This window comes from Nelumbo lutea, chromosome 5 (assembly GCF_056320005.1).
Source record: "Nelumbo lutea isolate HS-2025 chromosome 5, American lotus-T2T, whole genome shotgun sequence".
In the NCBI taxonomy this organism is placed as follows: domain Eukaryota; kingdom Viridiplantae; phylum Streptophyta; class Magnoliopsida; order Proteales; family Nelumbonaceae; genus Nelumbo; species Nelumbo lutea.
The window spans coordinates 35,790,581-35,807,479 of record NC_142688.1 but is presented as its reverse complement, the minus strand read 5'-3'; the positions used below and the strand labels follow the sequence as shown (position 1 = coordinate 35,807,479).

General features: G+C 42.3%; 1 protein-coding gene across 2 annotated transcripts; it reads right to left on the bottom strand.

Annotated features, from left to right (window-relative positions):
* Positions 1-3,112: 3,112 nt before the first annotated feature.
* LOC148851685 (uncharacterized) lies at positions 3,113-16,781 on the bottom strand. Of its 2 annotated transcripts, XM_088946761.1 has the most exons (7): positions 16,618-16,769; positions 16,445-16,499; positions 16,231-16,281; positions 15,610-15,651; positions 4,056-4,147; positions 3,896-3,973; positions 3,113-3,467 (listed from the first exon to the last, which is right to left on the bottom strand). In XM_088946761.1, the coding sequence occupies exons 1-7, from the start codon at positions 16,671-16,673 to the stop codon at positions 3,317-3,319; spliced, it is 525 nt and encodes a 174-aa protein (XP_088802887.1). In that variant the 5' UTR covers positions 16,674-16,769; the 3' UTR covers positions 3,113-3,316. The 2 variants fall into 2 exon arrangements, with proteins under 2 accessions (XP_088802887.1, XP_088802888.1); XM_088946762.1 differs by lacking the exon at positions 15,610-15,651 and having other exon boundaries at positions 16,618-16,781.
* Positions 16,782-16,899: the final 118 nt, after the last annotated feature.

Sequence of the window (16,899 nt, the reverse complement as noted above, 5' to 3'; positions counted from 1 at the left end):
CACAAATCAGACCATATTATGATGATAAGGTCATATCTCACATACTTCTTCTGATCGGTCCCTTGTTTACCCACTTTGCTTATCTTGTGGTCCTTTTTCCATGCAAAGAATGAAAGAATGATTGATTTCTCAGTCACCTGGACAAACATGCCTCTTTCTTTTCACTGCTTCCTTTATCCTTGGAGAGGCCAAGGGAGGCTTGCTGTGGGTGGAATGATCAAGGAAATGACCCTGTTGTAGGCCCCACAATTAGGGCCCTAAAAGTAACCACATGTTGGGTAATTATAGGATCAGAAGATGCTTTTCAATTTCCATGGTCATCAAAACTCAAAGCATGTTGAGATGACTCTTAGTCATTTGATATCCGACTGACAGAGCTTTGATAAGACGGACATCTCTCTACCATCCAATTATCCAAATAGATCTCACCAAAAAGAAAAACAGGATACTATCCCAATAGATGCAATCAGAACAGAATTGTGACCAATGTTGACCCACTTTTTTTAAGGCCTAGTTTGTTTGCAAAGTACATTTGCACTGGTGAAAAAGAATGTGAGTACAAATGAGTTACCGTGTAAATAAAGTAAAAACCCAACTAAAAATGAACCAGAATTTATGTTCTTCTGACCATGCATTTATACTGGTTCAAATGAAATTGAATCGAAAGCAAATAGAACCTCAGTGCAAAACCTTGTCATTTTGTATTATTTTATATTCTTAAACCTTATATTTGTATTTGCACCCTTTCCAAATTCAGCCTAATAATGGTTCTGCACGGGAACCATTTGTTTTAGTTTTAATAACTACTGAACAGAGTCCGCGCTCGATGCACCCATGGGTGCATTGGACGCGTGAACCCACCCATCACGTTCAACCACGTTGATTGAGCGTGGGATAGATAACGTTAACAGTGGTTTGGCCGTCAATTGATGGAATCCGGTTCAACCGGACACAAAAAGACAAAAACTTTACATTTCACACATTTCGAACTCCCCCTCCCTATCCGCTCCTCATTTCAAACTTTACCACAGCAACTCACCGGCACCTCCGTGAACGACGAAGCCACCGGCGGCACTCTCTAGTTCATACGCCTTCTTCTTCTTCTTCTTCTTCTTCTTCTTACAAATCTAATGTTTTTTTCTTTCTATAAGCAGATCACACCGGCAGTCAGCATTCTCTACTTGATCTGCCGACATTTGACGTTAAGGTCCTCAGGAGATTTCCTGCAGTTCAGGTTTTCCCGCTTCAATTAGTTAATGCCCATTTTCGTTATATTGTTCTAGACAGCTCTGATATCACTTCACAGTTATGAGTCCTCGTTGATTCCTTTCTTCCTAATCTGTAGCCATTTGAAGTCTACTCTGAGAAACAACTCAGTTAATTATAACATGTAAAAGTTTGACTATGTAATTGATCACTCAGATTATGATGCATTTCTGTTCTTTCGATGATCAAGTCAATGTGTAGGAACCTTTCTCAGAGCTCAGAGGTAATGGATCTGAAGTCTGTCAAAGCCATCCACTAGTTGAGTTGCTCAACACATGGAGGGTGCTTTTTTCTTCCGCTAATTATCACTTTTCTCAACTCATGATGGACTCTGCTTGTTAAAAGCGGGAATTTTTTGCATATACAGTCAGCAATACATCTTACAGTCCATGTTAAATTGATAATATCAACCATTTTTTGAGTTTCGATTCATTCATATTCGTTTGTTCTTCATTGCGAAATACAGAACTCATTCTTTTATATTTGAGATGTAATATTCCACCATTGTACAGAGTTTTTCATGGCCCAATTCAGGGGTCAGTTATACGCAGAGAAAAAAATGGATACATACGTTTTCCTTATCTTCCAAAATTGTTCGATGATCAAGAGTTTCCTGTTTATCTGCTTATAGATTCCCATACTATCTTAGTAGATGAAACCATAGGTTCCATACTGACCTCTCGAGTCTCTTAAATCTACCTGTGTTTAGCATATTTCAGTGTTTGATCTTTTCTCCCAACTAGTTATTTGTCAAAAAAAAAAAAAAGGACACGTAATTTCTACAGACCAATCATGGAAGAAACGTTCGTGCCCTTTCGTGGGATCAAGAATGATCTCGAAGGAAGACTGTTGTGCTACAAACAAGATTGGACTAGTGGTTTCCGTTCAGGTTACAAGTCCGAAGAAGAAGAAGAGGGAGAGGAAGAGGAATAGGAAGAAGACGTACGAACTAGAGAGAGTGCTGCCGAACGATTTGTCTCTCGCCACCGGTGGCTTCGTCGTTCACGGAGGCACCGGTGAGCTGCTGTCCTAGAGTTCAAAATGAGGAGCGGATAGGGAGGGGGAGTTCGAAATGTGTGAAAAGAAAACAAGGTTTTTGTCTTTTTGTGTCTGGTTGAACCGGACTCCGTCGATTGACAATCTAACCTCAGTTAACGTTACCCATCCCGTCCTCAATCTACGTGGGCAAACGTGATTGGTGGGTTCACACGTCCAGCGCACCCATGGGTGCACAGAACGCGAGGCCTACTGAACGACACATGACTAGTAACTACATAGTCACCATCCAGGGTTCAGCGTCCAGCCCCACCTAACTGGTCCAGTTGCATTGCTTTTTGTCTGTATGGCGTTGGGGCAGAAATTCAATACAGCCTCATCATATTAATTAGCGGCTCCCAAAACCCAAAATGCCAACGCCTAGAAGTGGACATTCAACCAAAATAAAGTAATGATGTCTGGTGCATTTGTAATACATGTGCCGATGGATTGTTAACTATTTGAGCGTGTGGTTTAGTGGTTACGAGGTTTTGGTTATGTAAGAAAGAGATCGACCTGTTTCAGTGTAGTTCAGTTTGATTCTAATCCACTGTACAACTCTCAACAGCCCATGAGTTCAGGTAGATTTCAGCCCGATGTCGCCACTGACTGACTGCATCTGTTACGTGGGTCGAAGAGGGCGGGTGAATGGGTAAACTTTGCAAGAGATACACGCAAATATTCAACAAACATACTGGTGGCTGTCGGCTGTCGAGGTCTCTTAAATATGTAAAGCAACAGAAGCAGGTTGAGAAGATGACAGGTGAAAGAATTCGGTTTTGGAATATGGTTAGATTTTCACCAACTCCAATTACAAGGAAAAAGGATACTTCGATTATTATGACATAATACTTCAGCAAACCACAATCAAAACAAAAGTGAAGCCTGGACTATGGTTCCAATTTCCAAAAATTGATTGTGCTTGAATGCTCTGAGAGGGAAAATAAAGGATATAGCATGAACTCAGCAACTAATACAAGTAAAATTTGAGAACCAAAATTACAGGGGATCTAGTTTAACTATCAGAATGAGAACTTGAATCCTCCTTGGGAGGTGCTAACTGCTTGCTAAGGCGGGACCTTGTCCAAGGATCCAAGGGGGCCCTTGGTGGTGGTTGAGGAGTTGCTGGTTTTGATTGTCTGAGTTCATTCTCTCTGTCTATGAACCTGCAGAAGCAACACAGATGAAGGGTGATGAATTGATTCAGGAAAACATGAAATCATTTAAAGATTGTCTTTAATGTTGTTTTCTTATTGGTAAAGAATACATGTTTTAACAGATCTGAAAATTATTGTTCAGTTCCTTTCTGGAGGCGGGGAACAATATCTCCTTTTAAGGATGCCTCTTCACGGGGATGGTTGAAATTCATACTTTTACCAGAACTATCAATATCAGTTGTCTTCATCATCTGATCCATCCCACCTAAGTGGGATCTGCAACCTTTAAGTGAATTCTTCCAAAAAAGTTAATTCAGTTTCTTGTAAACTTCATTCAACTCAGCACCTTTTGACAGTACACAACCTCTCTAAGCCTATGAAAAATAGAATTCATGAATTAATGGTACCACCTAAAATAAGTCCAAATAGAAGCTTACTCAATATAGGCCATTTCTGCAGCATCACCAACTCGTATGCGAGTTCGAAGTAGCCTTGTGTACCCACCCGCTCTATCTCTGTAAACACAGTACATGCCTATGCTTATAAAGATGCCATCACCAAACAAAAGATGGAAATTTGAATTGCTGGAAGAATTACTTGTAGCGATAAGCCAACTCAGTAAATAGCTTGTGAAGGACGTCATCCCCCCGCACAAAAGCAGAAGCACGCCTTGCAGCACAAAGAGAACCCTGCAAGAGGTCAAGAGAAGTCAAAGACGCAAACAAAACTCACAAGGGTGTGAACTTTTCACCAGAAGCCAGTGAACCACATGCTTTACACTGAGTTCCTTCAAAATTTTCTAAGAGAAACCTAAATCTGAAATCAGATGGGAATATTCATGTTAAGATCTTCAATCAGAAATACAAACTTCATGTATCTGCAAGTGTTCAATTGGTTCTCCTAACATTGAGCATACCATAAAGTTTAATTAGTATTTGGTTGGTTGTCCTACTCCTACCACTGCAATCACTACAAAACTTGTTCTCCTATTATTTAGCAATGCCATAGAGCTTAATTTTGACATATATTCCTTGGGGAAGTCTTGGCTTCTTGTGTTGGAGCCTGGAGACGCCTTCAGAGATGGTAGATGGGTGATTTGGTGAGGGCATAGCTCATATACTTCTTATTTTTGAAGATAAATAAAGAAGAGAATTTTATTACTAAAAAGAAGAATATAGTTTAAAAGGTCATGAAGCATTAATGTATCAAGCTGCAGGGAGGTTGCAAAGCTGAAGTCTATAAAGGGGCCTAGAAACACATCACTTAAAATGTCATGAAGCATTAATGTATCAAGGCTGTCCTAGTATTTCATGCCTCTATAAAAACCAAATTCCAAGAGATACATGTGGAGACAGAATCAACAGAGGAAATTGAAGAGCTTTTTCCACTTGAGAATGGATAAAGTTGGGGAATTTTAGACAAAGAGGGGCATCTCCCCACCAGAAGTCTTCCAAAAACATAGGTAGACTGGAAGAGTGGGCCTTTTCCCCTGAAGAGAACAAAGTGCATTACTAGTTTGCTACATAAAGTGGAATGTACCACATACAAGGAACAAGATATGTATCACAATACCACCGTGGCCAATGTGCAAGATATACATACAAATATAATGTCATGCCAGTTATCACAGAAGAGAAAAACTAAGGCCAATAAACTCTGGCAAAATGGAGAGGTAGAAGTAGATCATTGATCTCCTTCCTGATTGAAGCCAGCTTTGAGGCACCTATATATATTTGTTCCTTTCCTTCCATATCTTCCAATAAAGAGTAAGTTCAATAAGTTTCAACTAGGATGTGTTGCAGATACACATACTAGCAACATAATGATGACAGTATGATATAAAAACATCCTCAAGAACTTGATTGATAGATGGTTTATAGCCCCTTGAATAAAAAAAAAAAATCTAGAACTCAAACTAATGACCTTCATTGCTTAGGAGTTAGGAGTAGTCAATCAGAATGATAAAAGGTTTCCAGATTCTCAAGTTAACTTTTTTCTTTCTTTCTTTTTGGAAAAAGTAATGTATTGTATGAAGTATCACTATAAACCCATGTACAATGAGATTCCGTACATTAGTTCACAGGGTAAGACTCAAAAAAGTCTACAGACAAAAAAGTTGGTTGAACTCCCCACTGGTAATCTTGCTAGTAGATAGCCAGTCCCTGATCAGACCAAAAGCAGAGCTAATCACATATTCCACAAAGCTCTTCTTGCTCTCAAAAAGCTCATCATTTCTTTCCATCCATGTAGAACAAAAAATGGCTAGAGGGATCACTGCCCAAGCTAACCTGCCCTTCCTGCTCATATTTTGAGCATGCCACTTATCCAGAAGTTCACCAACAGAATTAGGATGACAACCTTGCCAGTGAAATGCATTCTGAAAATTAGTCCATAATCTGCTAGTGGATTACAATGGATAAACAAGTGCCTAGAAGACTTGAGCTGCTCTTCACAGAGGACATAGTCAGTGTTGCCCAAGGTCAATCCCCTTCTCAATAAGTATTCTTTTGATTGGCATTTGTCCAGCACTCCAGCACCACCAAACAAGTAAAAAGATTGACCTTTGAGGGTGTCACAGTACCCCAGATCTCCTTATAAGGAAAATTCCCTGAATCTTTTTCAAATAACTTCTTATAGAAAGATTTTACTGCAAAATTATCAGAACTATGCCATTTCCAAATTCTGGAATCCCTCTCCAATACAGTACAATTATGATTCTGAATCAAAGACAGCAGATCAGAGATTTGCCCCCATTCCCAATTATTGAAAATTTCCCTGAAAACAGGAGTCCACACAGGAGTGCCTCCAAGAAAAATATGAGTCAGCAACTGTTGCATCCTTGTTGCATGCTAATCTCTATAGCTCAGGAGATAACTCTTTCAAAGCATAGCCATCACACCAAGAACTAATTCTTCTGCCATCACCAACCTTATGCTTTATGGCTCTCAGGAAGTGAGGATATGCTGAGCAAATACCTTTCCAAATGCTGCACCCATAAGAAATCTTTGGAATATTTGCATCCCAACCATTGCTTTTGGGCACTGTATTTATCCATAACTTCCAAAGGGAACTGTGATCACTAAAGAACCTCCATAACCATCTTCCAAGTCAGGAGATATTGAAATGCTTTTTCTTTCTCTTTCTTGACTAAGCAGAACCTATATTGCTATGCATAAGGAAATGGAATACAATATTAAATATGCCAAGCACCGCTGTCCAAGTGATATGTTGCCCCCTGCTACCTTACCCCATATTCTGACATTCTAATTATGTTCATACTTCATGTGCAATCAAATCACCCCCCCCCCCACCATAATAATAATACAATTTTCTCTTTGGCTAGCTAACGCATCAGTTAAAATATATGTTGATCTCTAGGTCCATATGAGAGTAGTATGCAATTCCTTAGACACCTGTAATGTTTCTCTCAGTGTATGCCTACCAGGAACCATTACTGTTGGTCTTGAACCAGAGCACAATCATCATTGAATCTCCTTCCATTGATAAATTTCCATAATTTAGAGTTTTAGCCAGTCTCAGGCCTTGAAAAATGGCCAATAATTTAGCTGTAACAGGGTTTCCAAATTCCGATAGGTCTTGAAAAATGGCCAACTCCCCCCCGATCAGTAAGAAAACTTTCATTTAATGGGTCATGCAGTCAAACAAGAAACATTTCTTTAATAGTTGTGAAAAGGACCATAAAACAAACAATCAGAAAACAGCCAACAAAACCGAATATAAACTGTTATGAACAAAATATACAGATGATAATATTGCATACTTATCCCTTGATACAATGACTCGATGAGTCTCTAATGAATTCATTAGAGAAAGGGCAATCCATTGGCTGAAAGGAATGCCAGAATATTCTTAGAAAAGGAAAGAAATTTTCCTGAAATGCAGGATTGCACATTGACAAAGGCAACACATTGGTGGGATGGCTCTTGAACCTGGATTCTGCCATTTAGAGTTATAGAGACCCTCTTTAAAAAAGTGAATTGGCTGACTAACAACATGACAGTTAGTGTTCAGTGGGTGAGCAGATTGGAAAATGCTATAGCTGATTCATTAGCCAAACAAGGGGTTTCTCGGGACTGTCTGTTTTGGACTACCTTGTAACTTATTCAATTTGTTTTTAAGAATTTTCTGAAGAGGTTGCACCTCATGCCTCTTCTTGGGTCACTTGTAATTCCTATTTTCTGTGATTAATAAATTTTTTCATTCAACAAAAAAAAAATGACTTGATGAGTCTCAACTCTCAATACCCCGTTTCTTCCTAATCCATCTACAAGGGAGTCGGAAGATTTACGTATCTATCCAATTGATTGAGTTGTCCATTCTAGTGACAACATACCTCCCCATGTAGTATTGGTGTCAGCAAGGGCTCCTTGATAATGATGCAGATGGCTCCTAGCTAGTTTTGGGGGGTGTCTTCATGGGCCTCAATATGGTCCTGAAGCTGGGCCAATATTTAGGACAAAGTAAGCTCACATCCAGTCAACTTATACAACACAATAAACTAATAGAGGTTGGTCAAAACTATCATGGTCCATACGTAAACCTCTAAAAGATTCTAATGTCTTTGAAGATTTTGTTAGATTTGCATAAATTTGTTAGAAGATCCTTAAGATATTAGAAGTAACTTTGCATGAATGTGTGGATGAATGTTTCCTTTTTTGCATCCATGTTGCAGTATGGAGTGGATCCATACTTTCAATGTTGAGATTCCATTGTGCTTCTAGTCCAAGAGTTGTGAACCTTCAGACATTGCACAAGGTTAGAGGTGAGACTCCACTATCTTTCCTTGTGCCTAATTTCTAATTCTCTTAATTTCCTCAACTTTAATTCTTTCTTCATTAAAGTTTAAACCTTATTTGTACTTCTAAACTACTAATTTCTTTTATTAATCGATCAGCCCAGCCCTTTTTGCTCATAACTGAACTCAATTCAACATGGCCTTATGCTTCAAGTCCTTTTTGCTCATCTTCTTGAAAATTCCACCCTCTTCAGCCCTCTTTGAACCCTTATTCCTCAGTTTCTACTGCATGCAGCTTCTCTTTGAATGGTTCTCATACATCAGATGGAGATTTTGATCTATCACTACTGAGGACTTTGCATGAACCTCCACTCTCACTGTTATCTAAATCATCAATCCCTGAAGCGATATAATTTCTTCTCTTATGGTCGTTGCAAATAGATCCAAGATATGCAGAGATAACTTATGAATGGTTTGGAGAGAATATCCATCAAAGTTAAATTTTACCTTCCTTGTAAAGAGGGGGAGGTTAAGGGTGGAAATGATTGGAACTTTTCCCATCTCAGCTTGGGCTTGTACTAATACCAGAAGGTCCAGAACTCAGGCTTGACTTGGGCTTGGCTCTTCTTAGAGGAGTGCCCATATCTCTTCCAGGGTCTGCTTTTTTGTGAGGGAGGCCAGCTTAAAGAAAATCAACACTTATGATCTCCTTCAGAAAAAGAACCATGGAAGATCTTATTTATCCCCTCATCTGTTGCTTCTGCCTTAAAGCCGGGGAGTCTACCAACCACATCCTGCTTCACTGTGAGGAAACTAGAAAATTTTGGAACTTTTTCCTAACATTATTTGAATACAATTGGATTTTCCCAGAACATGTGGTTGAATGCTTAGGACAATGGTCAGGAAAAGGTCTAAGCAAAAGAGGGAAAACTTTATGGCAATCTGCAGCACATGCTATATTTTGGAGCATTTGGGAAGAGAGAAATAATTGGGTGTTTAACAACAGAACAAAAAACTGTGAGGAGCTTATTTCTCTAATCTGTTACAGATGCTTCCTGTGGACTTCCAGCTCAAATTATTTCAGAGGTGTCACATTTTCTGACCTCCAAAGAAATGCCGTAAATTTTCTTCACTCTAATCACATACACCTCAACACTTTCCGCAGTTTCAGATTTGACGAGGAAGGGGAGACAACTTTGTACTTTGATGAGAGTACTTTTGGAAACCCAGGTGCAGCATGTATTGGAGGCACAATTCGAAGAAGAGATGGTACCATCAGTTGGGCCTTTAGTGGGCCGATTGGGATAGCTTCCTCAACAAAGGCTGAAGTCATGGCAGCATTAACCGGCATCAGGATTGCAAGAGCCCTGGGTTTATTAAACCTTACCATTAAAGGAGATTCAGCCAACACCATTAATTGGCTCACTAATCTTGACAGTGGGCCTTGGGCCTTAGCTCACTACTTGGCTGAAGCGAGAGACATCCTCTCCTCCTTGAATGCTCATGTGGGCTGGGTTCTGAGGGAGCTAAACTATGAAGCTGACAGTCTAGCTAAATCTGGCGCTTACAGGGATTATGTTATGGACGCATTCCTCGGGAAGACATACCATCGCCGCCGGCAGCAGCAGGAACCTGACCCACCGCCAGCAGCAGTAATGATTCAGTGATTCTCAGTCTACCCAGTTCGGCATCAGCAGTCTCATCCAGATTAGATTAGCTTATCTTCTTGTTCTTATCTTATTCTATTGCTCTTATCTTATCTTGTTAGTAAGTTATCAGATTAGGATTAGCTTATCTTATCCTTAGCAAGATAGAACTAGAAGTCTCCCTATTCAGCAAGGAGACTCCCTCAGATTAGGCCTCTTGTAATCTCCGATTTAAGGAGACACCCTTATTGAATGAAATCATCAAATTATTCAGTCAAAGAGTGAGTTAGGAGAGTTGGTGATCCCTTGGACAAATCACCAAAGGCACCAAGATAGGTTCATCACGAGCAGGAAGGAACAAGGAAAAACAGGAGGTTTTCCCCGTGGACCGACCCGTGATGAGATCCTATTCTTGGGCCCTCAACAACTTGGTATCAAAGCAAGGCGTCATGGGAGATCTGGAACAGCTACCATCCAGGGTCCACGACCTCGAGCACCAACTCGTGGAGACCAGCTCCGAAGTTTGTGAGATCAAAGGCAAAGTGAGGGAACTGCGACGTGTGATGGAGATGTTCCTTTCTAGCAGGGAAAGGAACTCTGAAGGAGGGACAGCTGCTAATGACCGCCGACCAGATCTGCCGGAATCTTCCGGCAAGCAGCAGTCCGTTAGCCATGGAGCAGCCGTCGTCCCCAAGTACAGCAGGCTGGAGTTCCCGTCGTACAACGGCAACGGAGACCCCCTAGGCCGGCTGTATCGCTGCGAGCAGTTCTTCCGGAATCAACGGACAGATAACCGGGATAAGGTAAGCCTATCCACCTTCCATTTAACAGAAAAAGCACAACTTTGGTTTTATCGGTTAGAGCAAGAAGAACTCGGGCTCAGTTGGCCCCAGTTTAAATCCTATTGCCTTCTTCAGTTCGGACCCCCACTGACCAGCAACCAACTGGGCGAGCTAATTAACCTTAAACAGACCGGCACAGTTGCTGAATACCAGCGACAGTTCCAAACCCTCCTCGCGAGGGCATCCTCCGTGCGACCCGACCAGCAAGTGGATACGTTCACAGCAGGGCTAGCAGAACCCCTACGAGTGGATGTCGAGATGCAGAATCCCCCAAATTTGGTCACAACCATGAACTTAGCCCGCACATTTGAGCGCAAGATGCAGCTCAGCTGCGGAATTTTTAATGTGGGTCATCCACCGAACTCGTGGGTACCCCCAAGATCAGCAGCAACAACCCCCTCTTCTGCTACCAGCCGGGAACTGAAACCTCACACGACCACCACCTCTAGAGAAGTGACAAGTACAGGTAGTAACATGGCCACTCCTCCCATCAAGCGTTTGACCAGAGCAGAAATGGCAGAACGTCGAGCGAGAGGTCAATGTTTCAACTGTGATGACCTCTACTCGGCAGGACATAGATGCAAGAGGCTTTTTTGCCTTCTCATCGATGAGCAAGAGGAGAAGGAAGGGGATCCCGCCACATTCGAGCCAGAGATCTCTCTCCATGCGATCATCGGTATTAAAACCTCTCAGACCATGCAGTTACAGGCACAGATCGCAGGTCAACCGGTGGGCATTCTCGTCGATTCAGGGAGCACACACAACTTCATAAGTGAACATGCCGCCCTGTAGTTAAAACTACTAATGGAACTCTGGCCACGACTACAGGTAGCCGTTGCAAATGGTGAGAAAGTTCACAATCTAGGGATTTGTAAGGATGTCCCGATACAGGTCAATTCTAAACTTATTCTTGTTGATTTATTTGTACTCTCATTGGATGGGTTCGATATTGTTCTCGGGGTCAAGTGGTTAATCACCTTAGGGCCGATTTTATGGGACTTCAGTGCACTCACAATGACATTTCACCTAAATGGGAAACAAGTTTCATGGCACAGTTGCAGGGTTAAAGAAAAGAGACCACAGGTCCATACCCTTCAAACAGAACCGACAGTTATGGAAAAACTCCTCGCCGAGTTTACAGATTTATTCCAGGAACCCAAGGGACTCCCTCCTCCCCGAGCTTGCGACCATCGCATCCCTTTAGTGGCAGGGTCAATGCTAGTCGTTGTTCGGCCTTAGTGCTACCCTCACCTATAGAAGGATGAGATAGAAAGACAGTGTACAACGATGCTGCAACAAGGAATCATACGCAAAAGTCACTCCCCTTTCTCTTCGCCGGTTCTATTGGTGGCAAAGCAGGACGGAACGTGGAGGTTCCGTTTTGACTATAGAGAACTCAATGACCGGATGATCAAGGATAAGTTCCCTATTCCCGTTGTGGATGAACTGCTAGACGAATTGCATGGTGCGCAGTATTTCTCTAAGTTGGACCTCAGATCAGGGTATTTTCAGGTTCGCATGGCTCCCAATGACGTGAAGAAGACTGCCTTCTGCACCCACTATGGCCACTTCGAATTTTTGGTCATGCCATTCGGTCTCTCCAACGCCCCATCCACATTTCAGTCATTATGAACGAGGTATTTCAGCCCCATCTGCGTAAATTTGTTTTAGTTTTCTTTGACGATACCCTCGTTTACAACAAATCATGGGTAGAGCATGTGCATCATCTGCGATCAGTTTTCGAGCTCCTACGCCAACACAAATTATTCCTCAAAAGGTCCAAGTGTTCCTTCGGGGAGCGACAAGTTCTTTATCTCGGCCACATCATCCATGGGCAGGGTGTGACAGTTGATGGTTCCAAGATTCAGGCTATCAAGGAATGACCCAAACCTCAATCAGCCAAGCCTTGCATGGATTCCTCGGATTAACGGGTTACTACCGCAAATTTGTTCAGAACTATGGATTGTTGGCAGCACCGTTAACCAACCTGTTAAAGAAAAATTCCTTCCGCTGGGACGACACGGCAGATGAAGCTTTTCTGGCGCTAAGGACTGCCTTGTCCTCCACCCCGGTCCTGTAGTTACCTAATTTCGCCCTCAAGTTTACTGTCGAGTGCGATGCTTCCGGAGTAGGTATTGGAGCCGTATTACAGTAGCAAGGGCACCCAATTGCTTTCTTCAGCCGCCGACTGGCCGATCGACATCTGAAGCTTCTAGTCTATGAGCATGAACTGATCGGCCTCGCCCAAGCCGTCCAGCACTGGAGACCATATTTGTGGGGGCGGTCGTTCGTCGTCAAAACTGATCATTACAGCCTTAAATACCTATTAGAGCAACGTCTCACCACTTCCCCTCAGCAGCATTGGGTTAGCAAACTGCTTGGGTTCGACTTCCGGGTGGAGTACAAGGTGGGGTCCTCCAATCGTGCAGCTGATGCATTATCTAGGCGAGATGAAGATGCGATCTCTGTGTGGCATTTCCCAACCCCGGATCTCTCTGTTTGATGACATTAAGAAACCAGCACCACAATCTCCGGAATGGTCACCCTTGGTCCAGAAGATCTAGTCAGGCACTACCGACCCCAATTGGTCGCTTCAAGACGTATTGGTACTATATAAGGGACGAGTCCATCTTCCATCCGACTCCCCGTTGATTTCCACCATCATCACTAGCATCCATAACTCCACCCATGAAGGCGTTCAGAAAACGCTACACCGCATCCGGACTGATTTCCATTGGCGAGGTATGAAAACTTCTATTCGAGATTTTGTCCAGAAATGCTCCACATGCCAACAACATAAATGGGAAAACCTACACCCAGCAGGCCTCCTTCAGCCCCTTTCCATTCCGTCACATATTTGGGCTGACATCTCCATGGACTTCATTGAAGGACTACCCAAGGTAGGTGGCAAATCAGTTCTCTTCGTGGTAGTCGATCGTTTCTCTAAATACGCCCACTTCATTCCTCTATCACACCCGTACAGTGCCACTTCAGTTGCCCTCACCTTCTTTACACATGTTTTTCGCTTACATGGGTTACCAGAATCCATTGTCAGCGATAGGGATCGGGTTTTCACCAATGCCTTCTGGAAGGAGTTATTCCGGCTGCACAACACCACCCTGGCCTACTCTTCAGCTTACTGGCCGCAGACCGACGGTCAGACAGAGATGGTCAACCGCACCATCGAAATGTACCTTCGTTGTTTCATCGGCGATCAACCGCGACGGTGGGTGGATTGGCTCCCTTGGGCCGAGTACTGTTACAACATAGCCTACCATTCTTCCCTCAGCATGACTCCCTTTTGCGTTGTTTATGGCCAGGACCCTCCCCGTTTGCTGTCCTACAAGCTTGGTTCTACTTGTTTGGACGCAATTGATCACTCCTTACAAGAACGCGACGCCCTCCTAGCCGACGTCCACCTTCACTTACAGTAGGCCCAACTCCGCATGAAGCTCACCTATGACAAGCACCACCGGGAACTGTCGTTCAATCCAGGACAATTTGTTTGGTTAAAGCTCCAGCCCTACCGGCAACCCTCCTTGCGCCACAGGGCTGCCCCGAAGCTGTCCCCTAAGTTCTATGGGCCCTTCAAGGTTCTACGACGGATTGGCAGTGTGGCCTACCAGCTGGAACTGCCAGCAACCAGCCAAATTCATGATGTCTTCCACATCTCCTTACTGAAGCCATTTTCAGGTGTTCCTCCGAACAAAGTCCCCCCCCTACCACCCCTGAAAGATGGCAAACTGGTCCCCCAACCTAAAGCTCTCCTCCGCTCTCATTCAATCGAGGAGTTCTTGAAGTCTTGGTGGAATGGTGTAACTTACCATCGGCCGAAGCCACATGGATCCCATTGACAGAGTTCCAAGCCACGTACTCGGAATTCGAGCTTGAGGACAAGCTCTTAGTCCAGGAGGGGAGTAATGTTATGGACGCATTCCTCGGGAAGACATAACATCGCCGTCGGTAGCAGCAGGAACATGACCCACCGCCAGCAGTAGTAATGATTCAGTGATTCTTAGTCTACCCAGTTCGGCATCAGTAGTCTCATCTAGATTAGATTAGCTTATCTTGCTTGTTCTTATCTTATTCTATTGCTCTTATCTTATCTTGTTAGTAAGTTATCAGATTAGGATTAGCTTATCTTATCCTTAGCAAGATAGAACTGAAAGTCTCCCTATTCAGCAAAGAGACTCCCTCAGATTAGGACTCTTGTAATCTCCTATTTAAGGAGACACCCTTATTGAATGAAATCATCAAATTATTCAGTCAAAGAGTGAGTTAGAAGAGTTAGTGATCTCTTGGACAAATCACCAAAGGCACCAAGATAGGTTCATCACGAGCAGAAAGGAACAAGGGAAAACAGGAGGTTTTCCCCGTGGACCGACCCGTGACGAGATCCTATTCTCGGGCCCTCAACAAATTACTTATTCAGTGATAGGTTTCTGCCTATGTAATTCGTTGAGTGTCTGATTTCCGTGTACTTCTCCTCGTGTACCTTTCTTATTTCGAATAAAGTTAACATTTTCTAAAAAAAAATTTGGATCATTGAAACCTAAATTTAGAACGTTTTGAGGCCCATAACTAATATACATTGAAGAAACAGAAAAATAACTAAAACTCATAATAATGAACTTAAATTCCAAATCAGGTTCAGCTCAAATACAGTTTTGGGGGACCTAGTCCCTGATCATTAGAGGAAATGGCTTGCCACCTTCTAATGCCATTTCCTCTAATGATGAAAAACAAGTGAAATTCCATTGAACTCCTCCCTAATAGATGAGTCATTCATATAACAGAAATTATTGAGTTAACTCTCATTGTTTTCATGTATTCATCCTCAAAATATTCTCTTCTTTTTTCTTTCTTTTTGATAGCATAAAATTTATCAAAGAATGCTGCTTGAGTACCTTGAACATGTAGCTACCATACCATGTATAATTATTTGGCACCTGATTTAAAAAAATAAAAATATATGTGACATCTCAGTTTTATTTACAAAAATACAAAATAAGTGTCAGATTCCTTTGACCAACCAAACTTAAGGGTCATCACATAGGAGGTGGTTCATCATAAGATTAAAGCTTGTGATATGTAGAGTCAAATGGAAGACTACAAGTTGAAATGCCTCCTGTATCCATCAATGAATGAGAAGTGGAGAACTGACCAACTATCTTTTTGTTCATTGTAAGATAGTTCATTTAATGTAATCATTGTTTTCCATGTCAACTTGACAATGAATCATTGTTCCAATAGCAATTGAGGCCTTTCAGAGAAAGAGGCCAAATCATTTCTCATGTGAAATGACTCACTCTTCCTTTAGCTAATCAAGTAAGGTCCCTATTGGGCCTATTCCAAAAGTCATAAGCTGTTGTGAAGATAAGAATCCGAACTGGTTTACCATAAAAATCTATTTAACTGCTACAAAGACCAGTCAAAGCATGCTCTATTGCATTAATCAGAAGGAAACATTATTCACGATGTATTAGACAAGTTAAAATACGTTTATAGTTCTGTGGGATAAGACAGACCTCTTTCCCAAGCTGCACCATGTTATCAGCAAGTCGCCGAATTTCTTTCGCCTGAAATGAACAACGTTCATTATAGATACCAATCGATCAACTGTCTTTTGAAACTCCTCAATAAATTTTTCTTAATCTATACTCAAATTCACGTTTGTTCGCATACCCACATAGGAAACACAAAAATCCAGAAAGCCCTACAACCTCAAAATGAAGAACGTACCTTTGCGACCGTAGTTTCGATGCGTTCATGCTTCACCAGCTGCGAAACCATTGTCCTACACAGACATTCAAAACCAGAAGTTCCTCAAGGCCTCGATATTATACACAAAAAGAAAACTCATTTATGATCAAAACAATCAGCCAAACTATGAATTGATTCAAAGACGAACAAACCTGAGCATCGACATACGATGCCCCGTGGGGCGGCCGAGCTTCCGAAATTTCGTCATGGCGCAAAGAACGAAATGAAGTCACAGACGAAAGCCTGCAGAGGTAACAAACCCCTAGTAGTAGGGGTTATGGAGGGACACGAGAGGATGGCTGCATCGGCTGGAAGGGGCTAAAGAAAATAACCCGTCCGGTTTAATCCGGTTTTATCATGGGTCGTCTCGAACAAGGACGTACATGAATCGGATTGGGACTGGTCAGCGGTTCGACTCGGGTTGGGTTGTAAAG

Coding starts and splice junctions, on each gene's coding strand:
- LOC148851685 (XM_088946761.1), bottom strand. CDS start 16,673: ATGACGAAATTTCGGAAGCTCGGCCGCCCCACGGGGCATCGTATGTCG. Junction 16,282..16,444: donor TCGAAACTACGGTCGCAAAG/GTACGTTCTTCA, acceptor TGTTCATTTCAG/GCGAAAGAAATTCGGCGACT. Junction 3,974..4,055: donor GAGTTGGCTTATCGCTACAA/GTAATTCTTCCA, acceptor CTGTGTTTACAG/AGATAGAGCGGGTGGGTACA.